Source organism: Delphinus delphis, chromosome X (assembly GCF_949987515.2).
Source record: "Delphinus delphis chromosome X, mDelDel1.2, whole genome shotgun sequence".
In the NCBI taxonomy this organism is placed as follows: domain Eukaryota; kingdom Metazoa; phylum Chordata; class Mammalia; order Artiodactyla; family Delphinidae; genus Delphinus; species Delphinus delphis.
The window spans coordinates 41,731,545-41,752,958 of NC_082704.1; the positions used below are offsets into that span (position 1 = coordinate 41,731,545).

The window sequence follows — 21,414 nt, forward strand, 5'->3', positions numbered from 1 at the left end:
TTTATTTCTGGGCTCTCTATCTTGTTCCATTGATCTATGTGTCTGTTTTTGTGCCAGTACCATACTCTTTTGATTACTGTAGCTTTGTAGTATAGTGTGAAGTCTGAGAACATAATACCTCCAGCTCTGTTCTTGTTTCTCAAGATTGTTTTGGCTGTTCGAGGTCTTTTGTGTTTCCACACAAATTTAAAATTTTTTTTGTTCTAGTTCTGTGAAAAATGGCATTGGTATTTTGATTGGGATTGTATTGAATCTGTAGATTGCCTGGGTAGTGTGGTCGTTTTAATAACACTGATTCTTCCAATCCAAGAACACAGTATATCTTTCCATCTGTTTGTGTTGTCTTCAATTTCTTTCATCAGTGTCTTACAGTTTTCCAAGTACAGGTCTTTGCCTCCTTAGGTAGGTTTATTCCTAGGTATTTTATTCTTATTGATGTTATGGTAAATGGGATTGTTTTCTTAATTTTGCTTTTTGATACTTGGTTGTTAGTGTATAGAAATGCAACAGATTTCTGTGTATTAATTTTGTATCCTGCAACTTTACTGAATTCACTGATAAGCTCTAGTAACTTTCTGGTGGCATCTTTAGGATTTCCTATGTATAGTATCATGTCATCTGAAAACAGTGATAGTTTTACCTCTTCCCTTCCAATTTGGATTCCTTTTATTTCTTTTTCTTCTCTGATTGCTGTGGCTAGGACTTCCAAAACTATGTTGAGTAAACCTGGCAAGAGTGGGCATCCTTGTGTTGTCCCTGAATTTAGATGAAAGGATTTCAGCTTTTCACCATTGATATTGGTGTAATATTAGCTGTGGGTTTGATATTAGCTATGGGTTTGTCATAAATGGTCTTTATTATGTTGAGTATGATATTAGCTGTGGGTTTGTCATAAATGGTCTTCATTATGTTGAGATATGTTCCTTCTATACCTACTTTGATGAGAGTTTTTTTCATGATCAGATGTTGAGTTTTGTCAAATGCTTTTTCTGTGTCTATGGGCATGATCACATGATTCTTATGTTTCCTTTTGCTAATGTGGTGTGTCACATTGATTGATTTGTGAATATTGAACCATTCTTGTATCGCTAGAATTAGTCCCACTTAATCATGGTGTATGATCCTTTTTAATGTATTGTTGGATTCAGTTTGCTAATACTCTGTTGAGCATTTTTATATCTATATTCATCAAAGAGGGCTTCCCTGGTGGCGCAATGGTTGAGGGTCCGCCTGCCGATGCAGGGGATGTGGGTTCTTGCCCCGGTCCAGGAGGATCCCACATGCTGCAGAGCAGCTGGGCCCGTGAGCCATGGCCTCTAGGCCTGCGCATCCAGAGCCTGTGCTCCACAACGGGAGAGGCCACAGTGGTGAGAGGCCCGCATACCGCAAAAAAAAAAAAAAAATATATATATATATATATATATATATATATATATATATATATATATTCATCAAAGATATTGGCCTGTAATTTTCTTTTTGTCTGGTTTTGGTATTATGGCAATTGTGAGCTTGTAGAATTAATTTGGGAGTATTCCCTCCTCTTGAATTTTTTGAAATAATTTGAGAATGATAGGTATTAGTTCTTCTTTATGTGTTCTGTAGAATTCCCCTGTGAAGTCATTGGTCCTGGAGTTTTGTTTGCTGGGAGTATTTTTTTAAATTACAAATTCAATTTCACTACTAATGATGGGTCTGTTCAAATTGTCTCTTCTTCATTCAGTCTTGGCAGCTTATGTATTTCTAGCTCAGGATTGACCCTCAGGGCTTCTGCTCAAGCAACTTGGGATCAAACCCTGTCCTTGATAGGGCAGTGACAGTCATTGAGCAGAAGGGAAGTTCCACCTCATACCCAATGCCAGCTCTAGCCCTTCCATCTCCAACTCCACTCCATACCAAGGTGATAGCCACCAGCACAGCCTAAGGAAAGACAGGACTTTGGTCCATAGCAAATCCAGCCCTCCCACCAAAGACACTGGGCACAAGCAGTCTGTATAGGGATGCTCCCACATAAGAACACCCCTTCAAGACCACAATTGGTAAGTGTTTCACCTAAATTCATAGAGACAGAGAAAGTTAAGCAAAATGAAAAAGCAAAGGAGCTTGTCTCAACTGAAAGAAAACTCTGGAAAAAATAAACAGTGAAACAGAAATAATTTACCAGATAAAGAATTCAAAATATTTGTAATAAAAATGTTAACTGAATTAGGGAAAATAATTGATGTAAACAATTACCACTTCAACAAGGAACTAGTAAATATAAAAGAAACCCAATCAGAAATGAAGAATTTAATATCTGAAATAAAAACCATACTAGAAGAAATGAAGAGCAGACTGATACAGAAGAATGCATAAGTCATCTGGAACATAGAATAATGGAAATCACCCAATCAGAACAACAAAAATAAAAACAAATTAAAAAAATGAAAGCAATTTAAGAGGGCTCTAGGATAACATTAAGCATATCAACATTCACATTATAGGGGTTCCAGAAGGAGAAGATAGAGAGAAAGTGATTGAAAATCTATTTGACGAAATTATGGCTGGAAACTTCCCAAACCTGAAGAAGGAAACAGATATTGAGGTACAGGAAGCAAGATGGTCCCAAGCAAGATGAACCCAAACAGACCCACACAACACATAATTATCATAATTAAAATGGCAAAAGTTAAAGATAAAGAGAGAATTTTAAAGGCAGCAAGAGAAAAACGAAGAGTCATGTAAAAGGGAACCCTGATAAGGCTAAGCAGCTGATTTCTCTACAGAATCTTTGCAGGCCAGAAGGGAGTGGCATGATATATTCAAAGCACTGAAAGGGAAAAACCTGCAACCTAGGATACTCTACCCAGCAAGATTATCCTTTAGAATAGAAGGAGAGATAAAGGACTTCTTAGACCAGCAAAAACTAAAAGATAGTTCATCAATACTAAACCCACTCTAAAAGAAAAGTTGAAGGATTTTCTCTAAGTGGAAAAGAAGTAAAAATCTATAGGAAAGGGAAAATGCCACTAGGAAAAACAAATAAAAGTAAAGGCTAAAGATCAACCACTTAAATAATCCAGTATGAAGATTAAAAGAAAAAAATTGTAAAAGCAACTATAACTAGAATAAACAGTTAACAGATGAGCATGAAGATATAAAATATGAGATGAAAAAACACAGAATGTGTGGGATGGGAGTAAAAATGTAGATATTTTAGAATGTGTTTGAACTTAAATGACTACCAGTTTAAAACAAGCAGATATAGGTCAACGTATATGAAACCTGTGGTAACCACAAATCAAAAACCTGCAATATATACACAAAAATTGAAAAGAAAAGAACATAGGCAGTTTCTTCCCTTTCATTTATTTGTCCTTTTAATTTTGCCTAATACGTCCTTTGCTATAGATAAAATGTTGAGTTTTTTCCTTTACTGCTAAACTTTATTTTTAGAGCAGCTTTAGGTTCACAGCAAAATTGAGTGAAAGGTACAGAGTTCCCATATACCCCTGTCCCGACACATGTACAACATCTTGCACCATTATCAACACCTTGCCCCAGAATGGTACATTTGTTACAATCTATGAATCTACCTTGACACATCTTTATCACCCAAAGTCCACAGTTTACATTAGGGTTCACCCTTGGTATTGAACCTTCTGTGGGTTTTGACAAAAGTATAATGACATGTGTCCACCATTGTAGTATCATAAAGAATAATTTCACTGCCTTAAAAATCTTCTGTGCTCTGCCTATTCATCCCTCTCTCCCCCTTAACCCCTGGCAACCACTAATATTTTTAATGTTTTCATAGTTTTGCCTTGCTCAGAATGCCATATAGTTGGAATCATACAGTATGTAGCCTTTTCAAATTGTATTCCTTCACTTAGTAACATGCTCTTAATTTTCCCACGTGTTTTTCCATGGCTTGAGAGTTCATTTCTTTTTATCTATCTATCTAGTGAATAATATTCTGGGTCAGTCCATCAAAAAGATATAACAAGTGTAAACATTTACATGCCCAACATCACAGTACCTAAATATATAAAGCAAAAACTAACAGAGCTAAAAGGAGAAATAAAAAGTAATATGATAGTTGGGGACTTTAATACCCAACTCTCAACAATGGATAGATCATCCAGACAAACAATAAGGAAGCAGCACATTTGACAGGTCAAAATACACATTCACAGTTCCTTGAGGATAAGGTCTGTATCGTTGTTTCCTCTGGCACAACAACCTGCACCAGGAGGATAGGTTGTTATCTTCACAGCTGCTGCCAATCTGGAGTGAGGGATGACAAGCACACAATTTAAAATGCCACAATCCTTTCACTGTAATGCAGCATCTTCTCCATTAAGCTTTCCCTTGGTTGGTATGAGTTTTTTACTAGATTCCAGAGATCCCAGAAAGTTGATTCTGAAAGTTTGATAGCTTATTAGTTGCTTTTGTGGAGGGACGGAACCCTGGAATTACCTACTCCACCATTTTCGGTGACCTCCATTTTTTAAAAAAATAAATTTTTAAGGATGGCAATTCCACTTCCAAGCTCTTAATATGCCTGAGCTAAAAACAGATGTCCATTCATTACCTTTAATGCACAAATTGTCTCATCATTGGCCAGTGGAATCCCCTTCAAACTGGCTTGTTTTCTTTTGACAGACCCCCAGTAATTTTTGATAGCTTCCTCGCTTTTTGCTACAAGATATCTCAGGCTCATCTTGTACATTTACTGACTCAGACCTGGATATTTGTTGCTATTGAGTTGTCATTGCTTCTAGGCTTTTCACTGGATAGAGTTAGGAAAAACATACAGAGAGAAGTAAGTCAGAAAGAGAAAAACAAATACCGTATGCTAATACATATTATATGGAATCTGAAAAAAATGGTTTTGAAGAACCTATGGGCAGGACAGGAATAAAGACGCAGACGTAGAGAATGGACTTGAGGACATGGGGAGGGGGAAGGGTAAGCTGGGATGAAGTGACAAAGTGGCATGGACATATATACACTACCAAATGTAAAACAGATAGCTAGTGGGAAGCAGGCACATACCACAGGGAGATCAGCTCGGTGCTTTGTGACCACCTAGAGGGGTGGGATAAGGAGGGTGGGAGGGAGACGCAAGAGGGAGGAGATATGGGGACATAAGTATATATATAGCTGATTCACTTTGTTATACAGCAGAAACTAACACACCACTGTAAAGCAATTATACCCCAATAAAGATGTTTAAAAAAACAAAAAATATGAGTCCTTAATGATATTTCCAATTCGAATTTAATAGTACAGGGTTTTACCTAATTTCTTTATTTTGTACTTATATCTTTTTTCTCTTACCCTGATAATCTTGGTTTATAACTACATTAACATCATACTCATTTACTTTATTCTAAATAAGCCATTAATAAATTAACAATGCCAATATTATGATTAACAATAAGACTACTGAAAGCAGTTCAAGATTTCTTTTTCTTTTTTTTTGCTACACCATGTGGCTTGTGGGATCTTAGCTCCCCACCAGGGATCAAACCCGTGCCGCCTGCAGTGGGAGCTGGAGAATTCCCATCTTTGTGGTTCATTTTGTTCTTATACCATATATAGCTAGGGATGTACAGCCAAAATACTGTCTTTTAAAGTCACTTGACGTTATTCTCTTCTTTGTGTGATTATGCCACCAACTTGATAGACAGTGAGGTTCATTTGTTTCAGTTTGTTTTCAGTTTTTAAGGGTTGATTTTTATTTTCCTTTTGATTTAATTTTATTTTTTAATTATGCTTCCAACGTCAAAACTAGATAACAAGGTACATTCAGAGAAGTTTAGCTTCTATTCCTGTCACTGCACTCTTCCCTCCTTCTCCCAGTTTGGTTTCTTGTTGTTTCTTGTTGAAAAATATAAGCAAGTACGTATAGGTATTTCTACCCTTTTTGTACACAAAAGATGGCATACTATAGAAACTATTCTCTACCTTGCTTTTTACCACTTAGTATGTTCTGGAGATCCTTCTATGTCAATACATGAAGATTATCTTCATCCCTTTTTGTAACTGTGTATTATTCCATTTCGTGGATATACTGGGTTTCTTTCAGCCTTTTGATATTACAGACAGTGTCACAATGAATACATTGGACATATGCTATTTTTGAATTTTTTTCCAATATGCCTTTGGAATAGTTTCTGGAAAGTGAGATTGCTTTATGTATGCACATCTAATTTTACTAGATTGAGACAAATTCCTCTCCATAGGGGCTATACCATTTTCCATTCCCATCACCAGTGTGTGAGAGTTCAGGCCTCTTTATATCTCTCCACAGGGCCAGTGTGGATCAAATTGGTAACTCTGGCCTTCATGGCACAGGAGAGGCTTCACCTCCCTCACCACTCATCCCACAGATACATAAGAGAGCTTGCATCCTATTATTTTCTCTATTACATACCCTGTGCTAAAAACAAATGGGTTGCCTGACAGTAATGAGGAACAAAGTAACGTTGCAAGCCTTGGCTTGTTATGCGCCAGGTCACAAGCTGCCTGAGGCTGAAGTAGGTTCCGAAACATGTTAAACAGCCCTGACAGCCTGATTACAAATAGTCCTCATTGTCCGCCGTCTATACCAATCATATGATCTTGCCTATGACCCTGTGACTGAAGGGCATAGACCAGTATGCACAAGGCAGAATGAGACATTAGATGTGCATCTTTATACTTCCCTGAAGTACTTGTTTTCTGTTCACTATTGTCAAATTTGAAATAAACCCATTGGAGGCATCCAAAAGACAAACATGTTATTGTTATTGTTGTTGATATTTCTTTCATCTGAGGCACTGTCTTCACTCCCATTCACTGCTTCTCCAAGTGTCTCCTTGGAGCTCTTGCCATCTTATGGCAGGTCAGCAGGCTTAAGAACTGAAATATTGACTTTTCAGAAGTGTGAAGAAAGTGTTTTCTAAACTATAACAAGCTGAGGCTCCACCCCCCACCAGCTTTGGCAATACTGTGAGGTAGAAAGTGTTCATTACCAATGTTCCAAGGTTTTCTTTTCTAGACCTTCCCTTATTCTTGTGTTCCCAGCCCTTCTTCAAGGTGCCCTCTCTCTGACCTCAAATACTCAGAACGCTGGTGGTCTCTGCACCTATCAATAGCCTCTTGTGACCATATGTTATCACATTTCTCTCCTGGAGAGTTTGTCCTCTGACTGTGAAAAGAAAGGCTCTGTCTTTGGCTAAAAGAAGTTCAGGCACCAGGGAGGGTGGCAATGGCAGAATGAAGGGAGGATACAAACTTGAGAGTGAGACCTTTTCCTGAAATCATGTCATGCAAACATCGTCTATTCAGCCGCTTCAGGGACCCTGAATTAGCAAGCTGAGAGAGGAACCGAAAGCACTTTCTGATATAATGGCAAATTTTCACAGTATCCTATCACTTATTTCTATCCATGGTACATGCTGGGTACTGCAGCTCATTAAAGCTTTTCCCCAGAGCTGACTTGATGTTTCAGTGGTAGTCTAAACGTTGTGATCCGAAGGGTTCTGGGAAGACTCCGGGGCCAAAAAGATGTTTTCCACTAGACTTTTACTCTTCTGGAAATTTTCACTTGTATGTGAAAATATGTATTTTAAATTATAAAAGCAAAACATGGTTCCACTTAAACATGGCAGATTGAACATATGAATTTGGTTTTGCTCCTTCACCAAGCCCCATTTAAATGACAGTGAAAGAAAACCTCCAAGACTTGCAAAATAATAACAAAAGGATTAGTATCCAGAATATGTGTGTTTAATATATAAAAAATGACAATGAAGGGATTTTTTTAAAAAGGCATAACCCACAAGACTGAAGGGAATAGGAAAGAAGATAGCATAGATAGTATTTTTTTTCGCGGTACGCGGGCGTCTCATTGTTGTGGCCTCTCGTGTTGCGGAGCACAGGCTCAGCGGCCATGGCTCACGGGCCCAGCCGCTCCGCGGCATGTGGGATCTTCCCGGACTGCATCGGCAGGCGGACTCTCAACCACTGCGCCACCAGGGAAGCCCTATAGATAGTATTTTGAAAGCTGGAAAACAATGGTGAAATGGATAATTTACTCAGCAGATCTGACAAAGCTGAACCTTATAACAATAGCAAGAAAAAAGACCAATTTGTACTGCCCCCCAAAAGGGATCAGGAAAAAGCAAATCCCTGAAATCCTTCCTTCATTCCATGCATATAGCAACTGTCCTTTTTCCTGACAAAGGATTGAAGATTTGTTTTCTGGAAAATGTAAAACAGAGAATGTCTGGACAGGAAGGATACTAGATACAATTGAGGACAAAGGTATCCAACCAGAAACAGAGAGACTAAGTGAATGTTTACATACTGAACGCTGATACTTTAGCCCTCTTCCCCACTCAGTTTCCAGAAAGCTGGTGGCCAGTTATGTATCCTCCAGATAGGAGACTGGAAGACTCTTCTCTGGAGAATCAGAAGAGCCCAAGAATAAAGACCTAAATATATTGATGCCAAGTGTTCCCCAATGAAATGGCCTAACTACCTTATCCTACAGTGTCACAATTGACAAACACCAACTACAGGCTTTGAACTTCCAATTAGCTTTTTAGCTTCCCATTGTTAATTATAATCAGATGGCCAAAGGTCAGTACACATCTGAACAAAATCTCTAATATGAAAGATAGTAGCCCACGTAAACATAGCAAAAGTGGATAATGTAAAGTTTTACAGTCTCTTTCCTCTACCCCAAAGCAGAGCTTGAGGTAAAGGCTTGCCTGCAGGTGATTTATTTTGGGAAGTAATCCCAGGAAACAAGAATGAGAGACCTGGGATAGTAAAAAAGGGAAGGAAGGGAGGAAAGGATGCATTATCAAGTAGTCACTGCTGTTGGCAACTGGTGTTCTATCTTGCTAGTACCTTCTGAGGAGCTATGTTGAACCTATCTCAGAATTTTCCTCCTGAGTTATGAAAAGGGAGAGCATTAATCCACTGGCTCCCATCCTTCATTGGTCAAGGATGTCAACTACCATGCACTTCTGGGTTATGTAGACTGCAGTGCAGAGCTGATTTCCCCAAGCATAACTTTGTAGGTCAGAAGAGCTCTAGGGCGTGAAGCAATTCTTGGTGCAGCTAAAGTGAGGCACTGTCAGATTACTCCTACAAAAGACTGGTTGCCACAGCAATGGCTGGGCTAAACTGTGGGCTGAAAGAATGTGAAGCAATGTAAACAGGTGTCTGCTACATAGGGAGAATAAAAGATTTTTTTTTAAAAAAAGAACTATTGTTAGTATCCCTAGAGTTAAGAGAAACCATTAGTAAGAATGGGTTGCACTTTTTTAAAAGGAAAAATCAGAATAACAAAGAGCTCTTTGGAAATAAAAATATGACAGTAGGAAAAATTCAATAGGAAAGTTGAAGATAAAGTTGAAGGAATCTCTCAGAAAGGAGAGCAAAAAGACAAAGATTGAAATAGGAGAAAGAATATTTGAAAATTAGAGGACCTGTCCAGCAGGTCCAATATCAGAAGAGGAGGCATTCTATTTAGAGAGAAGAGAAAATGAGGGGAATAAAATGTTTAATATAGTCCAGAAATTTCCCCCAAACTGAAGGTCATGAGTTTCCAGGTTGAAATATCCTTGACTGATGAAAATGGACCCACACCAAAACACAGCTTCATAAAATTTCTCAACGTTGGGTTAAAAAGAAGACTTTACAAGCTCCCAGAGATAAAAACAGGTCACATATAATGGATCAGGAATCACAATGGCTTTGGATTTTTCAATATCAACATTGGAAACTAGGAGATGAGCAAAAATGCCTTCAAAATTCTGAAGAATAATTATTTTTAACCTAGAGTTCTGTACCCAGCCAAGCTGTCAATCAAGTGTGAGGATAGAACAAATACAATTTCTGATAAGCAAGGTCTCAAAAATTTACCCCTCATACACCTCTTGAAACCAAGAAAGAAATCTCTTTAAACCTCTTACTTTAAAAAAAAATTTATTGAAGTAGAGTTGATTTACAATGTTGTGCCAATCTCTGCTGTACAGTAAAGTGACTCAGTTATACACATGTATACATTTTTTATATTCTTTTCCATTATGGTTTATTACAGGATATTCAGTATAGTTCCCTGTTTGAAACCGCTTTAAACCAAGAAAGCAGAAGGACTTGGGTTAGTGGGGAGATGATCCAGCATAAGAAAGAGGCAAAAGGGAAACTCCAGAAGAGGGTGAAGGTAGGTTCCAGGATGACAGCTGCACACAAAGAAGGAATAGAGGTCAACTAGCTCATACAGGTCAGAAGACTTCAGGAGAGATATCTTCAAGATACCTGATACACCAAAACACATGGAGAGGAGCTGGAGGTAACTGATCAAGAGTTTAAAGTTGAATTCTTGCTAAGTACATAGAAAATTATTTAAAGAAAAAACAAAATAATTATGAGCTCCAGGAAACACAAAAACTTGTGCAAGTAAGGAAAAGTATTTGTGACTTCGTGGCTGTGAATAAAGTTTCCTTGGTCACCATACTGTAAACATTGAATAGTGGTCTAACCAAAATTATGATATGCCTATATTGGAAAAATGTAGGGATAAAAAGGGTCTTTGGGTGAACTGGGAGGGCAGGGTGAGTGTAGGTAATGCCAATAGACAATGTCAAAAACTTAAAATTCAAGAAGTAGCAATAAAATAATGTTATTTAGAGAACCAAGGTAAATACCAAAAGAATCAGCTAAAAGAGTTGAAAACTCTTGCCTCTGGAGAGTGGGAAATTATGGGGAAGGGAAAAGGGCACTGTTTTTCATAACAAAACTTGTAGAACTTTTAAACTCTGTAAACTATGATAATGCATAACTTTGATAAAAAAATTTAAAAATTAAAATATAAAAGCGATGATGCACATTATAAAAACGTAGAAAATTCAGAAAATCAAAAAAAATCACGAAGAAACTCATTACTTATCAATTGCCACATTTAATATTTTGCTATATTTCCTTTCAGGCTTTTTACATGCCAGATTATACAGTGTTGTGATTATTCTGATATCTTGGTTTTTCTCTCCATTAACTTCAAATCATACACATTTTCCTGTTACATTCATTTAAATAGTTGTGTAGTGTTCCACTGTGTAGATATGCTATAATTGATTTGACTATTCTGTTATTGAGCATTTAGCTTATTTCCTTTTTGTTGACCACTATAGATAATGCTGCAATGAACATCTTTATTCATAAGTTTTTTCCGTACTTCAAATTATGTCCCTAATATATTTTGAAGAATGGTAATCTTATGGACTATATTGTGTGTCCCCAAAATTCATATGTTGAAGCGCTAACCCCTAATGAGGCTGTATTGGAGATAAGGCATATAAGTAGGTGATAAAGGTTGAGGTCATAAGGAAGGGGCCTTAATATGATAAGGCTGGTGTTCCAGTCTCCCTGTCTCCCTCCCATTCTCCTCTTTGTCTCTTCTTCTTTCCCTCTCTCCATGTACACAGAGGAAATGCCATGTGAGGACACAACGAGAAGATAGGTATCTACAAGCCAGGAAGAGAGCTCTCACTAGAAACCAACTTGATGGTGACCTTGATCTTGGACTTCCAGCCTCCAGGACTGTGACAAAATTAATTTCTGTTGTTTAAGCCACGCGCTCTGTGCTATTTTGTTAAGGTAGCATGAACAAACTAATACACATAGTTACTTTGTATTTTAAAGCACCCATATGAAAATATCAATGTCCCTGGAGAAGGCTCACACAAGGGGCTGTTGTCAGTCATTCCCTCCCACCCTTGTACTAGTCATTCATGCTGCTTTCTCCTTTACAATGAAGTGAAATACTGGCACCTGGAGGTGGGACTTAGCTGCAGCTAATGAAAGATTGGCAGAGCTTCTGAAAGTCAAAGAGATTCAGTAGTACTGACTTAATGAATGTCAAAACAAGAGTTAAGAATTATTTAGATTTGTAGCAATGTTTTCTTTTTGCTTAATGAGTTGTATACATTGTTTATCAATATGAACGAACATTACTGGTCTTCTTCCTCTTCAAAGTATTTACTAAATCCACCCTTTCTTCCTACCTCCACTGCTCCAACCCTAGACCAAGCCTCTCTGGTCACATCCACCTCTCCCCTGATCTGTTCTTTGCACAACTACCAGAGTATACGTATAAAAAATGAAAACCAGATCACATCTCTTCCCTGCTCAAAACAGCTTTCTATCACATTTAAAATAAAATCCAAACTCCTCGCCATGTTATATTGTATGTGTGCAATGTTTTATATTGCCTATAATTTACTTCAAAACACTTCAGTATCAGCTGTGTAATATACCTTGTTTTTTCTAAGATGCATATTTTCCCACTTTTCATCACCTCTGAAATTGGGATGAATTTTACCATTAATGGTACAGCATAGTTTAATTAAGAGCAATTTTTCTTTCTTGGTGTGTAAGAGAATGATGGGTTTTACAACCTATGGACACCTTGGATTCATAGAATCAATGATTTAATGAAACGGTGTATTGTCTAAAAAATAATCTTTTGAAATATTGGTCTAGGGTGGGGGCAGTGGAGGTAGGAAGAAGGGAGGGGTGGGTTTTGTATATATTTTGAAGTGGAGAAAGAACAGGCAATGATTATTCATATTGATAAACAATTTATTCAACTCATTGTAAATTAGTTTTAATCCACACTCTGGGGGTGGTTAGTTAACATCTGAATTATCCTAATCAGGAATATAGAGTCAGGAGTGGTTGGTTAGCATTTGAAAGATCCTACTCAGGTGTCCTTACCCCAAAGGTAGTTACACGCCCCACCCCCATGTTCACATTTTCCTATCTGAACCTGTGCTAAAGCAGGAGTTCTTACACTTTCTTTGTGCCATGGGCCCCTTTGGCCAACTGGTGAACCCGATTCAGAGTCATTTTTTTAATGCACAACAAGATAAAACACATAAGATTACAATTAAAACCAATTGTGTTGAAATGCAATTATCAAAATATTAAAGATACAGGGTGGGGTGGGGTGGGAGGAATTGGGAGACTGGGATTGACATATGTACATTACTGATACTATGTATAAAATAGACAACTGATGGGAACGTACTGTATAGCACAGGGAGCTCTACCTAATGCCCTGCACTATGGTAACCTAAATGGGAGGGAAATCCAAAAGGGAGGGGATATCCATACGTGTATGGCTGATTCATTTTGTTGTGCAGTGGAGGCTAACACAACATTGTAAAGCAACCATACTCCAATGAAAATTAATAATAATAAAAAAAGAAATAGAAAAAAATATTAAAGGTACAATTTTGACATATTAATATATATATTTCTTTACTAGCCCAGCAAATAACAAGATCTAGCAGCAGGTCTAATAATCACCATAATTTTGAAATAGTAATGAATTTAATGATCTTTTAAGATATTGGCAATAGCTATAATGTGATATGAAAATATCTTTGATATGTGCTGGTGACAAAGTCACTAATAAGACTGTGGTTTGTTGACTACATTCAGTAACAAAAAAAAAATAAAGGCATAATTTTTTCCCATCAAGGTCCCAGAACCCCCTGGATTCTATCCCCAGGACCCAAGGTTAGGAAACCTTGCACCACAGACTCCACTTATCAGCATAAAAGATGTAAGAAATAGATTTCATTGGTGAAATGAATTGCTTTCAAAATATGTGAAGTGGCTAGAAATACTGTCCAGGTGCTTCCATTCTTGCATGATCAGAATATAAAAATCTGGCAAGCAAACCCAACAGCTCAGTACTCTTTGGAGTGGCATTCTAGGCCTCAGACTCTGTGTGGTCCTGTATCCCACTACATGATAGCCAGCCTGCCAGATGGTCCCCAGTGATTCTTTCCTTGTGTAGTTACTCCCTTCCCACACTGAATAGGGAAGAATGTAACCACTGTAATGTAACTGGTAGAATATTATGGAAATGACCAAATGTGACTCCCAAGGCTGGGTCAGAAAAGACATTACAGCTTCTGTCTTGCTCTGTCTTGGATCATTGCTCTGAGCTTGCACGTTATGAGAAATGGAGGGCCATGTGTTGAGGAACTGAGATCTGCCAACAACTAAAACTAGCTTGCTAGGCATATGAGTGAACCACCTTGGAAGAAGATCCCCGGGCCCATTCAAGCCTTTAGGTGACTGCAACCCTAGCCAACATCTTGACTGTAACCTCACGATAGACTCCCAGCCAGAAGCAGCCAACAAAGCTGATCCTGGATTCCTGACACACAGAAACTATGTGATATAATCAATGTTTGTTGTTAAGGCACTAATTGTAGGGTTAATTTGTAGCACAGCAATAGATAACTAATATATATCACTTAATGGAAGATTTTCCTGCTCCACCCAGAAGATAGGTTGATCCCGTTACCATATTATTAGGCCATCTGTTTCAGGTAAATCTTTCATGCAAGCAGCTTGCTGGAGTTCCTAAAGGTCAGACAGAGAGTATGTATTGATACTTCACCCAATTTACAAGAAGAGGCTATGTGACTGTTTTGACCCCTGATTGCTAATAACTGCATGTGTCAGAATTTAGTCTGACAGTTACCTTAACTGTAATGTTCTACCTAGTAAGGAGGTTGTGGGAGAGGCATAGCCCTCACTTACCTCTAATCTTTAGAGGCTCCCTAAGTCTACTAAAAACAATGGGTTTAGGTCTATTTGCATCACATTTGCAAAGGCCTGCAAGACCCCAGATAATCTGACTTTTACCTACCTCTCTGAACTCATTTCTTACCCCATTCTCTCACTTGTCTCTAGAAACACTGGCTGTATTCATTTGTTAGGGCTGCCATAACAAAGTACCACACACTGAGTGGCTTCAACAGAAAGAAGTTTGTTGTCTCACACTTCTGGAGGCTAGAAGTCCCAGTTCAAGATGTTGACAGGGACTTTCCTTCTCAGAGCTGTGAAGAATCTGTTCCATGCCTGTCCGCTAGCTTCTGATGGTTTGCTGGCAATCTTGGGTATTCCGTGGCTTATAGAACCATCACCCTGATCTCTGCTTTCATCTTCATATGGTGTTCTCCCTGTGTACATGTATGTGTTCAAATTTCCTCCCTTAATAATGACACTAGTCATATTAAAAGCCCACCCTACTCCAGTATGACTTCATCTTAATGAATTACATCCAAATAAGGTTGCTTTCTAGGGTACTGGGGGTTCTGCATACAATTTTTTTTTTGGCCACGCCACAGGGCTTGTGGGATCTTAGTTCCCTGACCAGGGATTGAACCTGGGCCCTCGGCAGTGAAAGTGCTGAGTCCTAACCACTGGACCGCCAGGGAATTCCCCTGCATATGAATTTTAGAGGAGACACAATTCAACCCACAACACTGGCCTTCTTGCTGTTCCTCTAGCACACCAAGCTCATTTCCACCTCAGGTCCTTTATATGTATTAGTTCTCCCTCTAGAACGCCAAAGAAGCATGACTGTTCCCTTCTCAGAATACAAGTGTCATATGTCAACTACTCAAAGAAGTCTTCCCTGATCATCCTATCTAAAATAGCCCCTCCACCACACACATCATGGTCTATTCCCTTCCCTGTTTCAATTTTCTTCATAGCACTCCTCATTACCTGAAGTATATTTCTTTTTATTTGTTTTTAATCTGTCTCTCCCACCAAAATATAAGTTCCATAAGGACAGGGAGCTTGTATATCTTATTTACTGCTGTATCATCAGCTCCTAACACAGTGCCTGTTAGAGAGTAAGTATTTAATAAATGTTTGTTGAGTGAACATTGAATGAGCAAATGCTTACTTTGTTGATTCTCTGATTTAGTCTCTGGAAAGCCCAGTAGAATCAAGTTTTCCCTGAGAAAATGGAACTTACCCCAAACTCCTCAAGATATTCATTTTCCCCCTTGGAAATGAACTAATTTATAATCCAATTATAAAACAGTAAAATAATATTCCTCGTCTCCCCCAAAGTTACCTGTTTTTCCTCTCTTTATACTACCAGGAAGCCACCTGAGGGTAGCAAAAAATCAGAGTGAAGAATGGTCAGTTCCAAGGCAGAGGCACATTTTCAATCTTTCCTCAAAGATTGTCTGCCACCTGCTCTGTCTCCAGCCTGGCTAGTTTTTTTCCCTTCTGGTAGGCGCACATTAACGGGCCTAGCTGGACTACCTATTAGGAAAAATAGGGGATCCCTTTTCATTGAATCAGCTTGCTCAGAAAAGGCCAAGGACCTAAGCTGAGTTCCAATTGAGATTTCTAAATGTAAGAGCCTTAAGTTGGAGCAATGACTATATTTTGTTCTTATTTTTTTTAAGAGCAGTCCACTTTGAGATCTGACCTGCCACCTACCTCCCAGCTCTCAGCTGTATGACCTCTGACAGGTGCTAAGATAAAGTGGTAGCTAAACAAAGTCTCTAGGGGTTTTATGATTATTGTTTGTTTTCATATTTCCTTAACAATCAAAAGAAGGGCTCCAGCCCGGAATCTTGATGTTTATTTCACCTAAACTGAGGCTTTTCCTTAATAAAAAAAAGGGGGATTGTGTGTGGTTTGCGATCCGGGAAGATTCAAGCAAGGGGGGAAGGAAGGAAGTTTAGTTTCTAAACCATTTCTTAAAGGACAAATCTTTGTTAAATAAAGGAATCTAATTAAACCATTTTGTGAGACCAATTCCCAACTTTTTTTCCATTTAATCTTTTTCCCAACCTACTTAAGTGTTTGAGCCCTTGTGAGTTGCAGACTCTGTAAGAGCAACACTTCTCAAATTTAATGTGCACATGAATCACCTGGTGATCCTGTTGAAATGAAAATTCTGATTCAGTAGGTATGGAGAGGGCATTATAGGTGGATCAAGTGGGTCTTCGGGCATTCACTTTGGCTTCAGTCCACCTCAAAACACCCAATGCACCCCTGTTTTCCAAAGTCCTCTGCTACAGTACCCCATTCTAACTACTCCTTATTGCCAGATGCCCCAGGAATCTGTTATAGGTCCCCTTCTCTCTGGATCCTGCCTTCTGTGAAAATATGAGTTACAGGTGATAGTGGGTTGATTCCTTACTTCCCTCTCTCTCCTTAGAGCAGAGGCTTCATCCCCCACCCCCACCCCTCCATCAGTACAAGATAACAATGGAATTTAATTATAGCCTCTGGGAGCATAGCTTTTTAATTCCAATGGTAAGAATTTCCTACCCTATGACAGACTAATGAAAAGGCTGTATGTTAGTGGGGTGGGGAAGAGGAATGTCATTTTGAATTTCTCAAAAAATTATACAACATAGGAGACTGCCTGCCTGACTTACTTATACTTTCTCCTCTACCTCTCATCTGCCTTGGTCTCATTAAAGGCAACATTTTCTTATTTTAGAAGTGGAACCATGAATCTGTCATATTTCCATCCATTTCATATTTATGTACAAAGAGTTGCAATTCCATAGCCAGACAAGCAACAGAGATCTGAGTGAAGGTTTCCCTGTTGATGACAGTACATTATTTGGTGTTTACAGAAGGTAAAAGGATCCTGATACTATTTGACCAATATTTCACCCAATAATTTTTCTATAATTTCCTCATTTAGGTAGAATTGAAACTAGTTAGGTAAAACTACTTATTTAAGCTTGCAACCCACAGCACAAAATACTTTACAGGGCAGCCTATTCTCATGCTCATTTTTTTTTTTTTTTTTTTTTTTTTTTTGCGGTACATGGGCCTCCCAATGCCGTGGCCTCTCCCGTTGCGGAGCACAGGCTCCGGACGCGCAGGCTCAGTGGCCGTGGCTCATGGGCCCAGCCGCTCCACAGTATGTGGGATCTTCCCGGACCGGGGCACGAACCCGTGTCCCCTGCACCGGCAGGCGGACTCTTAACCACTGCGCCACCAGGGAAGCCCTCATGCTCATTTTTTTAACGTCTTTATTGGAGTATAATTGCTTTACAATGGTGTGTTAGTTTCTGCTTTATTACAAAGTGAATCAGTTATACATATACATATGTTGCCTCCTCCCATGGACACACCAAAATTACAATTATTTACAGAGAAATTATTGATCAGAAGAACAAAAGACTAGCAGAAAAGATCTTCTACAATTAAAAATATAGAGAAGGAACCATAATGAGACGGGACAAAAGATGAAACATCAAGAAAAAGAAAGAGAAGAAAAAATGAAAGAAACAAGTTCATACTATCACCTTTGCAAGAGGGGCTGAAGCCAGGTTGAACTTTTGATTTCCAAAACTTAGTCTTTTGGTGTAAGGTGGCCAAACAAGGATGCAGAGCCAAGCACTGTGAAACCTACAGACACATTGAAGAGCTCAGGGAATACGACGTCTTTCCCACCATGTCAAAACTCCTGAAACCAATCTCCACATCCTCTGTAACCACACAATAAAGACTTGGGAAATCACACCAGAAAGAAAGGAAGGAAGGAAGGCCAGAAGCTAGACTAGTCACCTCTCAAAGAAGAAAACTCACTCAAATGGCCAACAGTTGAATTAAAAGATGCTCAACTGGGAGTTCCCTGGTGGCCTAGTGGTTAGGATTCCAGGCTTTCAATGCCATGGCCCGGGTTCAATCCCTGCTCTGGGAAATGAGATCCCGCAAACTGTGGGAACTACATGTACCAACATGTATGAATCTCAGAGACACAATGTTGAGTGAAAGAAGCAAATCACAGGAGCATATATACATACAAACAGTTAGATTCCATTTACTTAGAGGTTCAAAAACAGGAAAAACTAAACAATATGTTGTTTAGGAATGCATTTAGTTAGTAAAACTGTAGAGAAAAACAGGTCAATGATTACTCCAAATTTCAGGATAGTAGTTACATCTGATGGGGGAGAGACTGGGGAAGAAGGGAAATCATGATCACAGAGGGACACAGAGAGGACTTTAAGATACTGGAAGTAAATATTCAATTTTTTTAAACCTGGGTACTGAGTACATAGTTATTCATTCCTTAAAATTATTTTTTAAATTACATATATATGTTTTATATATTCTTCTGTGTATATTTCACCATTTTAGAAAAGGAAAAATATCAGTGCCCAGAACTGAACACACAACTCTAGCTAATCCATCATACTAGAATACAATCACCTCTCTCGTTTGGAATACTTTCCCTCTGTTTTTTTTGGACCGAGGTGTTCATTTGTACCTGCTAAATTTTCTTTTGTTTTATGTGGCCATTCTTTTCACTTGTCCTTCCAACCAGTCAAGCGCTCCCCAGAGCCAGATCATCTTCCAGGAGAACTGGTAAACAAAGTTTCTGAGCTAGCCAGGCTGAGGTCCAAATTGCAGCAGGCAGCTGCAGCAGCTCTTCTGAAAGCCCACCTTAAAGCAGCTTCCTTAACATGCGTGCGTTCTGCCCTGCTTTTCCTGAGATCATCTGTTTATAGCCTCAGCCTAAAATCTTCCTTATGAGAAGCCTTAGCGAATGTCTTATCAAGGAAGACAATGCCTCACATTAAATCATGTTGATAAGTTGATGGGAGAGAACATTCTCACCCAAGAAGATTGTTATTTCCTGAAGGGATAAAACCCCACCAGGGAAAACACCTGTGGTACTTATAGGTAGGGCTGGTCTACCAAAGCTGATAACATAGTTCTGACCAGAGGAGGAAGGCAGAGTGCATGTATTCATTCCTGAAAGCTTTGTGGGTAGGTGTGCATCTTTCACATATTAAAGATTCACAGTCCCTGAGCTGGACAGAGGTGCCAACCCTGAAGAATCTCTCCAGAATCCAAGTTGCTGAATCTTCCCTGCTGCCTACAGAGGCTCCAAACCACCACTTGACAATGGGAAACTGGGTGGTTAACCATTGGTTCTCAGTTTTGTTTCTGGTAAGTGATGTTTCGCTTTCTAATAATTACTCTTAGAGTAAGGAGACATTATGTTTGTTAATATTTGTGAAGTTGCTTGAAAGGGAAAGATTCCATGCCAATATTGAGCTCATCAAGGCCAGTTATCAGCTGAAAGGTCCAACTCTAGGATTACATATATGTTTTATATACTTTTCTGTGTATGATATATTTCAGCATTTTAGAAAAGGAAAAAAGTCCAACTCCAGAAATTGATTGGTAAAGAGACAAAAATATAAACCACAAGTATTTGGAATTTCAGTCTGTTTTCATTTTTTGTCTTCTCTTTTTCTCTTCCATTTCACTTCTAACTAGTGCCATGGAGCATTCATTTCTCTCCATTCTTCTTATATTGCTCACATCAAGAAATAATAAAATTGAATGTTTGAGATATAAGTGATCTTAGAGATTATTGTCCAGTGCTGTCCACTAGAAATATAATGTAATGTCACATATGTAATTTAAAAATTGTCTAATACCTAGACAATTGAAAAAGGTAAGAAATAGGTGAAATTAATTTCCAGTAATATATCTTGTTTAACCCAATATATCAAAAAGTTATCCTTTCAACCTGTAATCAATATGAAAATATTAATGAGATAATTTATATTCTTTTATTTTTACTAAGTCTTTGAAATCCGATGTGTATTTAATACTTACAGCACATCTCAATTAAAACTAGGCATATTTCATGTGCTTAGTAGCCGCATGTGCTTAGTGGCTACAGCTTTGCGTAGTGCAGAACCAAACCAACTCTTTGATTTTATAAGGGAAAATAAGACCTAGACATCACACAGTGAATTGATTGCAGAGCCATCACTCAAAGCTAGCTCCCCAGGGTTCAAGCCAGAATGCCTTCACCACACCACATATGCACAATCCCCTTCTAATGCACTCTCTAACTGAACTCTAGTTTCAGTTCTGCTATTAATTGAGTGACCTTGATCAAATTATTTATCCTCTCTAGCCTTCAGGTCACCTGTGTGTGGGTGGTGGGGGGATTGATGAAAACTAGATTAGATATAAGTGTGTTTCTAGGTCTAAAATCCTCTGCATTTTTTATCCCTCTCTTAGGTTTTGCTTGGAGAGTTCATCACCCCTGGTGGTGATGATGATGTAACTAGCTTTGATTTTTCACCTTGCACCAATCCCACTGGCAGGCTCAGACTTCTTGTTATCTCTGACATACACTCCTTTGAACTATTATTTTAATGAAAAATAAATTACCCCCAAAATATTTTTACTCTTCCTGCCAGGTCTTCTACTCTTTCTTTTCCATTCATAGTGGAGGAAATTATAGTCAAGGTGGGGAATGGAATTCCTTACTCTCAGATGTCACTGTATTTCATCATTCATCTTACCTACAGTTGATGATGTGCTGACACAGAGGTCTTTACCTCTGTGTCCCTCTCAGATTCTGAAATATTTCTGCTCCCTCTAAATAAGCTTCTCTCCTTTGTCTTCTGAACTCTTGAAGTATCTGTGGCTTTCACCTCTCTTTTTCCATTAAGGTCAAATGATCTCTGGAAGACACACAACTCTGGAAAGGGTGTGTGGGCAAAGAATGCAGGAAGAAATTGATTGGTAAAGCCAGTCTGG

General features: G+C 38.6%; 1 protein-coding gene across 1 annotated transcript in view; it reads left to right on the forward strand.

Moving 5' to 3' along the window:
* The first annotated feature begins 19,752 nt into the window (after positions 1-19,752).
* Positions 19,753-21,414, forward strand: part of NOX1 (NADPH oxidase 1) — a 33,217-nt gene continuing 31,555 nt past the window's right edge. Inside the window, 1 exon segment of the mRNA XM_060002877.1 lies at positions 19,753-19,797. Coding sequence (XP_059858860.1) covers positions 19,753-19,797 — 45 coding nt within the window.